Genomic DNA, 14,116 nt, shown 5'->3' on the forward strand with positions numbered 1-14,116 from the left:
TCAGATCCTAGTTCTGAAGTCGGGTCTCAATCCAAATTTGGATCGGGTTCTAGATTGGGAGTTGGTGTTGAAAGTCGGGTTTCGAATCAATGTCGGGTGTCAGATGTCGAGGTAAGATGTCGAGTCGAATTTCGAGTTGGGTCCAAGATCGAATGTCGGGATGAGATCAGAGGTCAAGCCTCGAATTGAGTCTTGGGACAAATGTTGAATTGCATCTTGGGTCGGGAGTCGGGGTCGGGCCTTGATTCGGAAGTTGAGTCCCGATTTAATTGTCGGATGTCGAGGTCGAATTTTGAGTTGGATGTCGGGAGGAGACTCCAAATTAGTCATTGAATTTTGTTTTGTATGATAATTTATTGGGTGAACACCAGTATATGTATCTTCTAAAAAACTTGAAAAGCAAAGTTGAAACTTGGGATGAGTTGCTAATTTTGTAAAACTCTGAAAAAATTAATTACTTGGAGAAACGTATAGATATGGATGTCACGATCCAACCCCGTAGGCCGTAACTGGTGTCCGAATTGAGCATCCAAACGTACCCTTATCCCAAATTAACATTTTAATCGAATAAACATAGGTAGTGATTAGAAAAGATTTCTAAATAGATCACAAAAATAGATGTAGGCACGAGGGCTGACAGGCCGTCACAAAACACACAAAACCCAAACCATAAATACAAAACCCACAACATAACTTTGTCTACAGACCTCTACAGATGATAGCATAGCCATATGACGGGATAGGGCCCCGTCGTACCCCTGACTAAAATATCCAAATATACAGAGATAAAGTCAGTACCAAAATACAAGCTCCGAACAAGGAAGCACTGTCAACGACGCAGCAAATATCCTAAACAGGTGGATCAGCAAATCGAACTTCGGTACCTGCGGGCATGTAACGCAGCCCCCGAAGAAAGGGGGTCAGTACGAAAAATGTACCGAATATGTAAAGCATGAATTGTAATAAATTAAAATCATAATCTGAATAGTATGTGCAGAAAACGAAACAAATGTTCAGAATTTCAAAATACTTATCATAATCCCAAATCATATATGCAAATACATATGCCGTATCCGGCCCCATTTCATGGGACTCGGTGAACAAAATGTGGTCGCCCTCCTGTCATTGGCGCCACAGCACATCATAACACCAGAGTAAGAAATATCTCCGTAACAGATCATATCATATCAGATGGCCATATCAAATCATATCAAATCAAATCATATCATATTATATATGTACATGGCACAACATAACTCCGTGGCATAACATATACCACAACACATGTACTTGTCATACCTGCTCCCTCACGTCGGGGCATGGCGAAAAAAATGCAGAAAAGTACGCTTGATAACATATCCTGGCCCAGGCTCAGTGAAAGAATGGTTAGAGTATGCACGAGTAGAGTAGTGAGAAACTAAATGCAATTTAAAATATAAAAATATTTATAGAGACTCAATAGCTTAATCGTGATGACAAGTCATATAAAAGAAACTGAGCTATAATCATAGTGTACTTCTTTCGGATGTCACGATGGTCTATGTCAAAACAGTCTTTCAGAAATTATTTTCCATATTTCGAAACATAATATGGGGATCAATTAAATAATTGAAATAACTATCATTTAAAAATCAAGATAACAGTTATTTCAAGTAACCTTCGATTGTCATTATGAATTATACTAAAGCATGAATTATACCAAAATAGGATGGCTGGAATCAAACTCATGTATCAAAATATAATGATATAATTTCTAGGAATTTACGAACATTAGCCATCCTAGTGTCTCTAAGAATAGGAGCTTCTTTGGAATTTATACCTTCGTCCGTTTGTTTCATATAAATCATGCCAAAAGAAAGAAGGTTAGCTTTACATACCTTTAGTGTTTATCCACACACAACATGTATATGCTGCCTCATACCTATATTAATACGTTAAGCGTTATGGTTAAGATATGGAAAGGCATAAAACGTTTTTATCGTTAGAAGATTATTTCAAACAAAAAAAAAATGGACAGCACCTCCCCTTAACTTCATCACCCTTTTTAGAGTATATAAAAGTAAAACTGGGTTTTAGAGCCTAAATGAAAGTTTTAGCTCTATCAAATAGCTTTCCAAAACATCTTTAATCAACCAAAACGGAGCTTTACACAGGGAGTTATGCTAAATTTACTAACAGCAGTCCCATCCAAAAACGGGTTTGCAAAACACAAAATTCTGGGCAGCAACTCCCTTATATTGCTCACTTTTTTTCCACTTTCAAATCAGTCATAAAATCCCCAAGCAACATCAATAATCACACCTTCAAATTCCATGTCAAGACAAGCCAAGACGATATTCAAAAATACTCCAAATCTGTCCATTTTAATACCAACACTAATCATGGGATTTTCTTGCTTCCAAGTCCATTTAATACAAGTTAATATCTTCATTATAACCTTATTGGTAAGTTAAGTCAGCCCACATTCATAACACTCAACAACAATTCCAATCCACATACAACTACTACATCTTCCAATTATCCTTAATGATCCATAGTGTTAACGTTTTATTGAAACAATCCTAAAACAGCCCAACCAACATATAATGCAACATATAACCTTAATTATCATTAATATTCCAATCTCAACAAGAACAATAACAACCTATCAAAATAGCCCTTAACTAACAACATAAAGATGCTCAAAAACCTCATGAACACATACCACAAGCCAAGCAAACCACCTATAATTTTTACACCTTATTTCATACTACTTTTCATCAAATTTTCGTGACCTATAACAGCAGCCCCTCAACATAAACATCACTCATTTAAATTCAAGAAAGCCATGTTAATATCACCACAAGTCCTACCATAGCCCACAAACGAATTTCAACCTCAACTTTAACCATTTAATCCCTTCATTCTCATCCCAAAATCCATAACAATAACAATCAAATACTAAGCAAAATTAATTCATTATTTTCCACACCAAAACAGCCCCAAATGTCTCCTACCATGCCTCAACATCAACACCCATAATTTCATACATTTATCAACTCACACAAGCTTCAATTACCTTCAAGATGAGGGAAAAACGAAAAAGGAGAAGAAATCTTACCTTAGGCTTTTATGACACAATTTGCTTGAAAATTTTAGGGCTTGGTCAAAAACGTTTTTGCTTCTTTAATGGACTCATCCTTGCTGCCATAAACTTGAATAATCACCAACCTTGACCCTTTAATCTCTCCCTCAATTTCTTTCTCGTTACTTCCTCTATCTTCATTTGTTGAAAATAAGAGTTCTTCCTTCTTGGAGAACTCTCTAGAGTTGGAAAAGAAGTGGATGCAGATTTTTGTCAATAAGGGGGACCAAGTGACTGACCAAGAGGCCTAATTGTCCCTTAAAAAAATGTGGCCCAATAGGAATTGGCCATGTGGCAGTGGGACCACTTTTCATCCACTATTAACTTAATTAATCTCAATTAATCTCAAATTCCTATTTAATAATTCAACCATGGTTAATTAATCCCTAATCTTGATTAATATTTCTATATCAGTAGAAATTTGAAAACAGGTCGAGCCATTTTAAAATTCGGAATTAAAATTCGCAGCCAACACCTTTGTTCAGTAAAACAGTCATATATCTTGATACCGATATCGAATAAATTACCACAATCTATGGTTGGAAAGATAATCCAATTATCTACAACTTTTATTTTATAAGGTTTCCCAAATTCCTGAGCCATGATGGCGTTATGGTCTCCCCAAGTCAGATTGCCCAAAAACATAACTTAAAAACATCTTTTTGGAGGGCTCACACTTGGATTTGGCTCAAGGGTCCTCCTTGAGTTGTGTTTAACTTCACATACATTATCCATATAAATTATCATATGTCCTTTTTATAAAAATCCATTAAGTGGGCTCCACCTCAGCTCACGGTTAAGCCATCTATAGCCATAGTAAGACAAAAAAAAATTCTGGGGTGTAACAATGGAATACATCCATCAAAATAAATTCTTTAAATATTAATTGATAAGCAAATTAAGGTATACAAATTTTTAATTTGCATTTACTTAATTGAACTCTTACTAGTACTACAAAAATAAACACGAGATCTCAGTAATTGCATCACCTTTCTATCAATTATCATTCAAAATGAAAATGATCTATTGTGTGACTAGGTTGTTATTCTTCAAGAGCTCGTTAGGCGGAATAATAAGTTATTTTGAGATTAATTATCTCGAAATTAGTTAGTTATATTATAATTGTTATTTGACCTTTAATATGGATAAAAATAACATTACAATCCCAAAATAAGTTATCTCATAAATTTATCTCAATCAAATATGAAATAAATTTATTGTAAAATTAATTTTAAAATTAATTATTCATTAACAAATACAAATTTAACAAAAAAAAAAAAGAAGAAAAATCTACAGAATATAGCAATCATCAATATTTATTTAATATAAATAGCTATAATTTATCTTTATTATATTATATGGATATAGTTTAATATTAAATATCAAAGTCAATTATAAATAAATATATTTTTTTAATTTTATACATAATTAACAAATATTTAATACCTAAAAATAATAAATGCACTACTAATCAATTATCGTACTCCTAATCAATTACCAGACATTACTCAAGACATGTGCATGGTTCCCAAAAAAATTTTACCATCTTGAAAGTATTCTCTTTAATTATCCCTAATTCTTCATATATTTTTTTAATCCAGATTTCCATCCATATAGACATTTAGGAAAATCAAGGATGCAATCCATTCTCTTATAAAAAATTAATGTATTAATATATCAAGAAAAGTATTATAACATGTTATCATATAACAAACGCGACAATTAAAAATACATTGCCCTTGAGAATATTGTATTATATATGTATAATCTTGATATTCAAATTCATTATCTTTAAGAATACAATAATACAGTGTGCATATTAATGTCCATGTTATTAAAGAAGAAATTGATGTATTGGACAAACTAGAAAAGGTGAGAAAAATAAAACATAACACAAAACAATATAAAATTGTATTCAAATATGTTAGCATAAGATTACTTATATTTCAAATGAATATAAGCATTTATATAGCTAATGTATACATGTAGCCCTTAATATATTAATATATCAAAACAAGATAAAATCTCGTACATTGGACAACCTCCATAAACAAGATATAATGTATCACATCGTGATTATTCAAGAAAAAGTATTCAAGTATGTTTGTAACGTAAAACAAATTCTTTAATTTAAAATTATAATGAAAAAAAAAATCACTGCTTTATGACGGCTGAAGAAGAAAAATGTAGACAACATATAACAAACAGATGTATCCCTATCTTTTAGGTTAATCTGTTAACAATTTATTTTTGGGGAGTGAATAAAGGGATGTCAGTTACCGTATCAATTTTTTATCTTATTTACTGTAGTACATTTAAGAGTATATTACTGCATAAATTAAATTAAAATAAAATTATACTCTAATACAACAAAAATCTGTTATAAATTATAGTTATTTACGATAAATTAGATACTTATAGCTATTCAAATTCAGTAACCTTACAACTATAACTATTTATGTAAGTTTCTCAAAAAAAAAAAAAAAAAATCGGGCCTAGTTCTAAGATTTACGTCTTATGGGCCATCTTAAAAATCATTGACGAAGATTTCGTCGCGTCCAGCTTCTTCGACGCTTTTGCCCTGGCTTCCCATTTTGTATCTTATAAAATTATAAATCTTTTTTTTCGGGGCTTGTTTTCTTTGGCATAATATTTAAATATAACTCTTAATTTGGATTCAACTGGTAATTATGATCTCTAATTTTATTAGTGCACAAATAGGTACTTTAATTATTTAAAACTTGAACAAATAGACACATTCGTTTTATATGACATCCTACATGGTAATAATGTGTCCTACGTGTATTATATCACATATGACACGTGTGTCTATTTATTCAGTTTTATACAAGTTTAAGTGTCTATTTGTGCACATTCAAAATTAGAGGATATAGATGTCAGCTGAAGCTAAATTAAAACACATATTTATGTATGCCTTTTTTATTATTATTATTTTACCATTAAAATTATTTTTGTTTGAAAATATAAGTATTGTAATGTTTCAAAATAATATAAAATTCATTATTAATTTCGATATTGATGGAGAGGACACATAAATAAAATGTATTCAAAAGAGTTAAAGATATTTTGAATCACTTTATTTGGAGTTGAAGATGAAGTTATGCTTGGTTATAGTTTTGTAAATAATATTTAGTTGTTTAAACATACTTTTTTGAAAAAAAAATGAGCTATAATATATATAGATAAATTTGAAATAAAATACTTTTCAAATTAAAATAAAAATATAATTTTAAATTATACTTGAAACTTTCATGAGTGAACATTAATTTATAAATAAAATGAACTTTTTTTCTTAAACCAAATGGATCCTTTATTTCATTAGATGAGAATTAAAAGGAAAGTTCCTCAAAATAATGCCTATTAAAAAAGTAGTTGGGCAGAACGTTCCAGAAAGAAGACTTTGACTTGGAACCACGGAAATAAAAATTCAATGGGCGCCCCGCGGAACCTTTGAAAAGAACGCCTCTATTAACTTAGACCAGGGACCGCCACTTCTCGTTCTGAATTCTGAAAAACGAAAGAAGAAAAAACTAATAATAATAAATAAACCCAGAAACACGAACATCACTCGTAACTTCCCAATGGACCGTCAACTTTCTCTTCTCCTTCTCTTTTCTCTCTGTTTCCTTTCCATTTCCCCTGATCTCTCTCGTTCTACTTCTCTACGATTCTCCGGTTGGCAGGGCGATATAAAAACGTATCATTTCCGTTTCTGTTTCTTCGTTGATTTTTTTGCTTAAAATGTACGTTATTTGTATTTATCATTTGCCTCTTCTTTTTTTTCTTCCAGAAAATCGTCGGTGTTGAAATTGGTGACTGGTGGATCGTCTCCTATAATTGATCCGACCCGGGTGACGCAAATCTCCTGGCAACCGAGGTTTTTTTTTTCTTTCTTTTTGTTTATGTGAATACATTTTGCTATGCCTAATTGATATTCAAATGGCACTGATAATGATATGAATTGTGCAGGGCTTTCGTATATAGGAATTTTTTGACTGATGAGGAATGTGATCATCTCATTATTCTGGTTAGCTTTTTTCCTTTGTTTCTGTAGTACAATAAGAAATGCGTGATTGTTGCCCTTTCTGAGAAAAAAATGAGCTATCACTCAATCAACTACGCTGCAGTCCCAGATTAGTTTGTATAACAATTTAAGGCAATTAGGATTAATGAATGAACTATTCCTGTACGGATGAATGAACAAATCTCAAACCAGAATGAAAAGGCTCCTGATGAATATTGGACACATTGTATGCGTAGCAATAATAATGAAGACTTAATCCTAGCTATTTTATATTGTCTAATTCCCTGGTGTTGAAAGTGACAAAATATCTCAATTTGCAGAATTAAGACTCACTTTCATTCCACATTTCAATCAATGAATAAGTACAAGTATGTGAGCACCTATTTATATACAATCACAATGCTAAACAGCTGATCTATACAACTAACTACCAATACTAACTAACCAAAGAAATGCTGACAGCTGGATAACTAACTCCACTCGATAACTAACTCTTCTAACAACTTTAACAACTAACTCCAGCTAACACCTCAAGCCTTAGCAATGCTCTTTGCATATTCCTCAATAGAAAGATCTCTCTTTTGCTTAGCAGTTTAACCTAAAACCTCACTTGACATCGTTTATGTTCTTGTGAAATTTGAATGAGAAGGCTAAAGATAAGCTGGAGAAGTCTATGGTGGCTGACAATGAGTCAGGAAAGAGCGTAGAGAGTGAAGTTCGGACAAGCTCTGGCATGTTTCTTAGCAAGGGCCAGGTTAACAAAATACTACTTTGTCTGCAATTTCAAATGTTTGAAGGTTTTCCTCCCTCTTTTGTGATGTATCAATCTTGATGTGCTCTGTCTTCTTCCTTGTGCCAGTTAAATACTATTATATTGTGATGCCTTTGGTATTAAGTATTTTGATTTCTAGTTACTTTTGTTTCTACTTTTACCATCAGAATTTGTCATTTAGAAATAGTGGCATCACATCTTATTTCATATTTATGAAACCATTTGTATGTGAAAGAGCTGGGCACCACCAAAGGTTGTGTGGGATGGATATGATCCCGCCACCCTTAAACAGAAGGGTAGGTCTTGGGTTTGAGCCTTGGGAATAGAAAAATTCTAATTGGGAGTGCTTCCCTTCTTAATGGACCACGCCTGCGCCAATCCGTATTAGTTGGGGGCCTGAAGCCGATACCGGACACCAGTAAGAAACCAAAACAAAAAAGAAAGAGGTTGAAAGATCTCATAAAGAAGTATCTTCAATTGGTTGTGAACCTCATTGGTTACACTACAAACATGATCACTGGATAACTAGATTTAAATCTTCCGGATCTTTAGCATTGGAACCTTTTCTAATGATCAATTTTAATATGAAATTAGTGTTTAAACTTCCTAATAACCTTAGCGGACCATCTTTTGTTAATATTTCCCGTGAAGGGTCTACCCTTGTGGTATTGTGGAACTTTGCCTATTTGACCCAATAAACATTTTGATAGTGGTAGGATATGATCTACTTTCCCTCATCAAGATTGTACTTCCAATTTGGCTATTGTTTATTTGACCCAATAAACATTTTGATAGTGGTAGGATATGATCTACTTTCCCTCATCAAGATTGTACTTCCAATTTGGCTATTGCTTAGATAGGAAGAGACTAAAAAGTGGTAATTTAATCTTTGTTATCGAATGATAATGGACTAATTATTAACATATGATTGATTGCCATATTCCAAGGAATTTGTGTCAAAGCTCTGCCCCTGTACTATCTCTATGTCACTGCTTATGGCCAGAGGTGTGGCTTGTTGCTTAATTTGTCTAATTAGTCAATTGGTCCCCTGTCAGATTCAGTTTACTGTCAGGATTCTCATTTTTGAATACCAGGTCTGCAAGTAAAAAGTTCTTTTTGATCTTTCTTTTTTGCAAACGTCAAAGTAGTCCAGTTATGGGTTTTGTGATTACCGAATTCTCTGAGGAACTCCTTACAGCTAACACTGATGTATGCTTTAAGAGTATGTGGTGTTACCCAGTTGAACTAAAGTAACGAGCTTGCCAAACTGTCCCTGTCTAGTTAAGGTTTAATCCTGTTAGAAAAGACAAACTGGAAAATATAAATGAAGTTTATATCCAGAAAATTGTACCTTTTCAGGTATTTCAGGTTCTTCTTAGACACTAATGGTATGTCTGAAGATTATTTAAGGATTCATCTGGGATAGTGTCAATTCAAACAGTACACCAAGTATGATGCTGCAAAATAATTGGAACTGGACAACTGTTACATGACTGCGAACTTAGAACATACTTTGTTATGTATTTCATAGTTTCTACTAGTTCATATGCATTCTATGAAATGGGTAGCATCATTAATCATGTACCATTGAGTGAACCAAGCATAACATGAACCCTCAGTGATCTATACTTGAGTATTGGAAACCTCTCTTGAGCATTATGCTGTTGACATTCAATGGTTTTAGAAACTCTTAGAGATGGCTTGTCATTTTAACATCCCCTTCAGGTTGAGTCAATGACTTCCCTCAGATTATATTTTCTCACTGGAGTTTTCCTGCTTATTTCTTCAACTGGGCATACTTGTAATTTCATGTCCTCATATTGACTATATGGAAGTTCAACTATCTCTGTCTCAAATGGAAATTGAATTCCTGAATCTGTACCTATGCTGCTTTACTTCAAAAAAATTTCCCTAGTGGATTCATATTAGTCTATGTAATTTTTGCTGAAATAGACCACTGAAATTTGTTTTGTTTTTCTCTTTATAAGGATGAAGTAGTGGCTAATGTGGAGGCTAGGATAGCTGCCTGGACATTCCTTCCTAAAGGTACTACAGTGCTTCAATGATGTTAAGTGGCTTTCATCTCAATGTCTCATGTGTGCATACTGTATATGTATATATATGCATAATCGAGATTCTTACTTTATTAAGTTGTAATACAGAGAATGGAGAATCTATTCAAATACTGCATTATGAACATGGCCAAAAGTACGAGCCACATTTTGATTATTTCCACGACAAAGTCAATCAAGAGCTAGGTGGTCATCGGGTGGCTACTGTTCTTATGTATTTGTCAGATGTTGAGAAGGGAGGGGAAACCGTTTTTCCTAATTCAGAGGTAATCAATAATTGTATGATTAATCCTTTTCTGTTATGCTGGTGATTATGATGCAGTATTTTCTTTTTTCCCTCATTTAACGGGAAACCTGCAGGCAAAAAAATCTCAGCCAAAGGATGATGACTGGTCAGATTGTGCTAAAAATGGATATGCAGGTATGTCTCACACCATGAATAGTTTGAGTATGACATCTATATTTATAGAGGTCCCATCGGTATTCATGTATTATCCATTGTTTTGGAAGTGCATATATTTGGATTCATGATGAGGGATTATAGGGAAGAAGATAAAGGAGGTGCTCTTGCAAATTCTTTGTAATGTAGCATTTGCTTGTGCTTACAATGCGAATAACATGTTCCTTTTTTCTTTCTTTCAAAAGTAGCAAATAACATGTCCCTTTTTCTTCATGTCCATCGAAAGGTCTTGTAGTATGGTAAAATCTCCACAATTGTGCAAACGACTTAATAATGTGCTTCTTTGAATGGTGTCATATTGGTCAATGGATTTTATTTAGCTGCACGAGTCCTTTCTTTCCTCTGTCTGACGACTGCGTAGTCATTGTTGTATGGTTCAACATTAAGTATCTTTTTTCATATTCTCTTGATTCTTCTTGATTTAATGGAAAGCAAACTAATTGCTGTGGTATGCCATTTTGGTTGTGCTTCTCCTTGGCCTAGAGGTAAAGAGCAGTCTCAGTAGTTATCCATTTCACCATCAGCTTACCACAACCTTCCTGTCACTATATAGAGAAAAGGATCTCAGGGACTTGTGTGAGAAGATGGAAGAATCAGTACAAAACACCTTATCCTGTTTCACAGACCACCATAAGATGCTTAAGGGAAAAAAATTGTTGTTAACACAGTAAAACGGAAATAAAACTTGTCATTATAACAACAAAAAAGTCAGTGTGAAATAAAGCTTGTTCATGTCTTATATGCAGTGAAACCTAGGAAGGGTGATGCATTGTTGTTTTTCAGTCTACATCTCAATGCAACAACTGATCCTCTAAGCTTGCATGGAAGCTGCCCTGTTATTGAAGGTGAGAAGTGGTCTGCTACCAAATGGATTCATGTGAGGTCCTTTGAAACTCCATCTAATAATGAATGCAAAGATCAAAATCCGAGCTGCTCCCAGTGGGCTGTTAATGGTGAATGTGAAAAAAATCCTCGATACATGGTGGGTTCTGAAGACTCTGTAGGTCATTGTAGGAAGAGCTGCAAGGTTTGCTCCTGATAGGAATATGTAGACAAAAAATTTCTATTACATATAAATATAACTAGTTGAGTTGTCATCATTCTTTGTATATCCAGGTTTGTACATTTAGCACCCTCAGACAGTTTTAAGGAGATCTTTTCGAAACATGGGATTGATTAACTGAATACTTTTGTAGTCGCACTGAGTAGATCAAGGTTTTGATATTATCCTCAAACTTGCCTGCCTTGTTTTTTCTGTCCATGACTGGACTTGGAACCCAGGGTTGGCCTAATGGTTAATAAGGTAGGAGGAGAATTATGAGGTTGTCTAAATCAAATAAAAAATCACTCATCTTAGTTATTGGTGAGCAGAGTTATATTGAAAATCACTAGGTTTAAAAGTCTTTTATTTCTTTAATAAATTTCGTGTTTAATCAAATAATGCCACATAAATTAAAAAAAAAGGAAATATATAATCTTAGTTGCGAATGTATTCTGACAAAAAAAATCTTAATGGAATCAAAACATAAATGATGACACCAAAAGAACTTCAATATGAGTACTGGTCATTAGGGGTGTTCATGGTTCTATTTGGATCGGGTATTAGTTAAAATCAAAATCAAATCAATTTAATCGATTTAAAATTTTTAAAATCAAATCAAAAAAATAATCGTAGGTTTGGTTATTGTCGAATCGGTTCAGTTTGTTTTTTTTTCTTGTGTTTTTTTCGGTTTGAAAGTAACAAGTTTGTTGAGGGCATAAACATCTTGATAGATACAAACACCTAGTACAAAAGCTATTGTGGATATTAAACAATACAAAAGTTATTATTACATGAACAAAGTAATTTAGTTAAGTAATATTAAAGTCATTATACACTAAAGATCAAATCTTTACAGCAAAAAAATAACCTCAAGCTTAAGTTAATTATTCAAGTGTTGGACTTGAAAAAATGATATAATTAAAGACTTAAGTTAATTAAAATTATATATATCGGTTTGGTTTGGTTATTTTTGCAGTTTTTTTTAGTAAAACCAAAATCAAACCAAATAATATTGGTTTTCAAAATTTAAAATCAAACATAACCAAACCAAATCAAATATCAAAATTTTTAATCGGTTTAATTCAAATTACTGTTCGATTTGATTTTTTAACCATAACCATAAACAACCCTTGTTCAGGCTAGCCAGGGCACGGGAGAGAAGGGCACACGATGTGGATCAAGTGAAGTGCATTAAGGACGAGCATGGAAAAGTATTGGTAGAGGAGACCCTCATTAGACAGAGATGACAGTCATATTTCCATAAACTCTTGAATGAAGAAGGGGACAGAGAGATTGTGTTGGGAGATTTGGAACATTCAGGGAGGCGTCACGATTTTGGGGGTTGCAGGAGTATTACGGTCGAGGAGGTTAAGGGTGTTGTTCGTAGGATGCGCTGGGGAAGAGACCGAACCTGATGAGATTCTTGGAGAATTTTGGAAGAGCACGAGCTCGGTAGGTTTGGAGTGACTGACTAGGTTATTTAATGTCATCTTTAAGATGGCAATGATGCCCAAAGAATGGAGATCGAGCGTAATGACCCCCCTATACAAAAATATGGGGGATATTCAGAGCTGCAACAACTATAGAGGTATCAAGCTTCTAAGCCATACTATGAAAGTGTGGGAAAGAGTGGTGGAGATGAGGGTGAGGAGAGGCGTGTCTATTTTAGAGAACCAGTTCGGGTTTATGTCGGGACGCTCAACTACAGAAGCCATATATCTTATAAGGAGACTGGTGGAGCAGTATATGGAGAGGAAGAGGGATTTGCATATGGTATTCATCGACCTAGAAAAAGCTTACGATAAAGTTCCACGAGAGATACTATGGAGATGTCTGGAGGCTAAAGATGTACCTGTGGCTAGGGGTGTACATGAATCGGGTTGGTTCGAATTTTTTACAAATCAAATCAAATCATTTGTGTCGGGTTATTAAATCTATAAACCAAACCAAACCAATAAAAGTCGGGTTTTTCGATATTAATTTTTCTCGAATTTTTTGGATTTTTTTGGGTTTCTCGGTTTTTTTTATAGTATCTAATAAAAAGCACAGAGCGGTGCTTCTTAAAAAGAGTTCTAGTACAAAATATCAACATATAAGATGGAGGCAGAATACTGTTTGAAGTTTTAACTTTATAATATAACTTTATAAGATGGATTTTTTTTTATATTATTTAGATGGGCTTCTCAAGTCCAAATCTAAATGTAAGAAAGAAAACAAAAATTATGAAAAATTTTAAAAATATATTTATAAATTACATTTTAATAAATATTTTTATGTATAACATAATTTAAAAATAGTATATCTATAATCGGGTCGGTTTGGGTTCGGTTTGACTTTTTTTAGTTAAAATCAAACCAACCCTTTAATGGTCGGTTTTTTTTTCAAACACCAAATCAAGTCAAACCAAATCACTTGTCGGGTTTTTTTTCCGGTTTGGTTCAGTTTGTCGGTTTGGTGCAGTTTATCGATTTGTCCTGTACAGCCCTACCTGTGGCGTACATTAGGGTGATCACAGACATGTATGAGGGTGCCAAAACCAGGGTAAGTACAGTAGGAGGGGATTCAGAGCACTTCCCAGTTGTGATGGGGTTGCATCAAGGA

The 14,116-nt window shown here is 33.6% G+C and overlaps 1 protein-coding gene and 1 long non-coding RNA gene across 3 annotated transcripts; one reads left to right on the forward strand and one right to left on the reverse strand.

The window, feature by feature from the left end:
* Positions 1-563: 563 nt before the first annotated feature.
* On the reverse strand, positions 564-3,321 carry LOC129872013 (uncharacterized). Of its 2 annotated transcripts, none has more exons than XR_008762376.1 (3): positions 3,101-3,321; positions 1,878-1,921; positions 564-884 (listed from the first exon to the last, which is right to left on the reverse strand). It is a non-coding gene; the product is annotated as an uncharacterized LOC129872013 (long non-coding RNA). The 2 variants fall into 2 exon arrangements; XR_008762377.1 differs by having other exon boundaries at positions 1,300-1,921.
* A 3,314-nt stretch (positions 3,322-6,635) lies between these two features.
* Positions 6,636-11,640, forward strand: LOC129873092 (probable prolyl 4-hydroxylase 6). Its single transcript, XM_055948097.1, has 8 exons — positions 6,636-6,842; positions 6,936-7,022; positions 7,115-7,172; positions 7,819-7,923; positions 9,930-9,987; positions 10,104-10,279; positions 10,374-10,434; positions 11,220-11,640. Exons 1-8 carry the CDS (start codon positions 6,727-6,729, stop codon positions 11,510-11,512), a joined length of 954 nt encoding a protein of 317 aa, XP_055804072.1. The 5' UTR covers positions 6,636-6,726; the 3' UTR covers positions 11,513-11,640.
* Positions 11,641-14,116: the final 2,476 nt, after the last annotated feature.

The sequence above is a fragment of the Solanum dulcamara genome, chromosome 11 (genome assembly GCF_947179165.1).
Source record: "Solanum dulcamara chromosome 11, daSolDulc1.2, whole genome shotgun sequence".
Classification (NCBI taxonomy): Eukaryota; Viridiplantae; Streptophyta; class Magnoliopsida; order Solanales; family Solanaceae; genus Solanum; species Solanum dulcamara.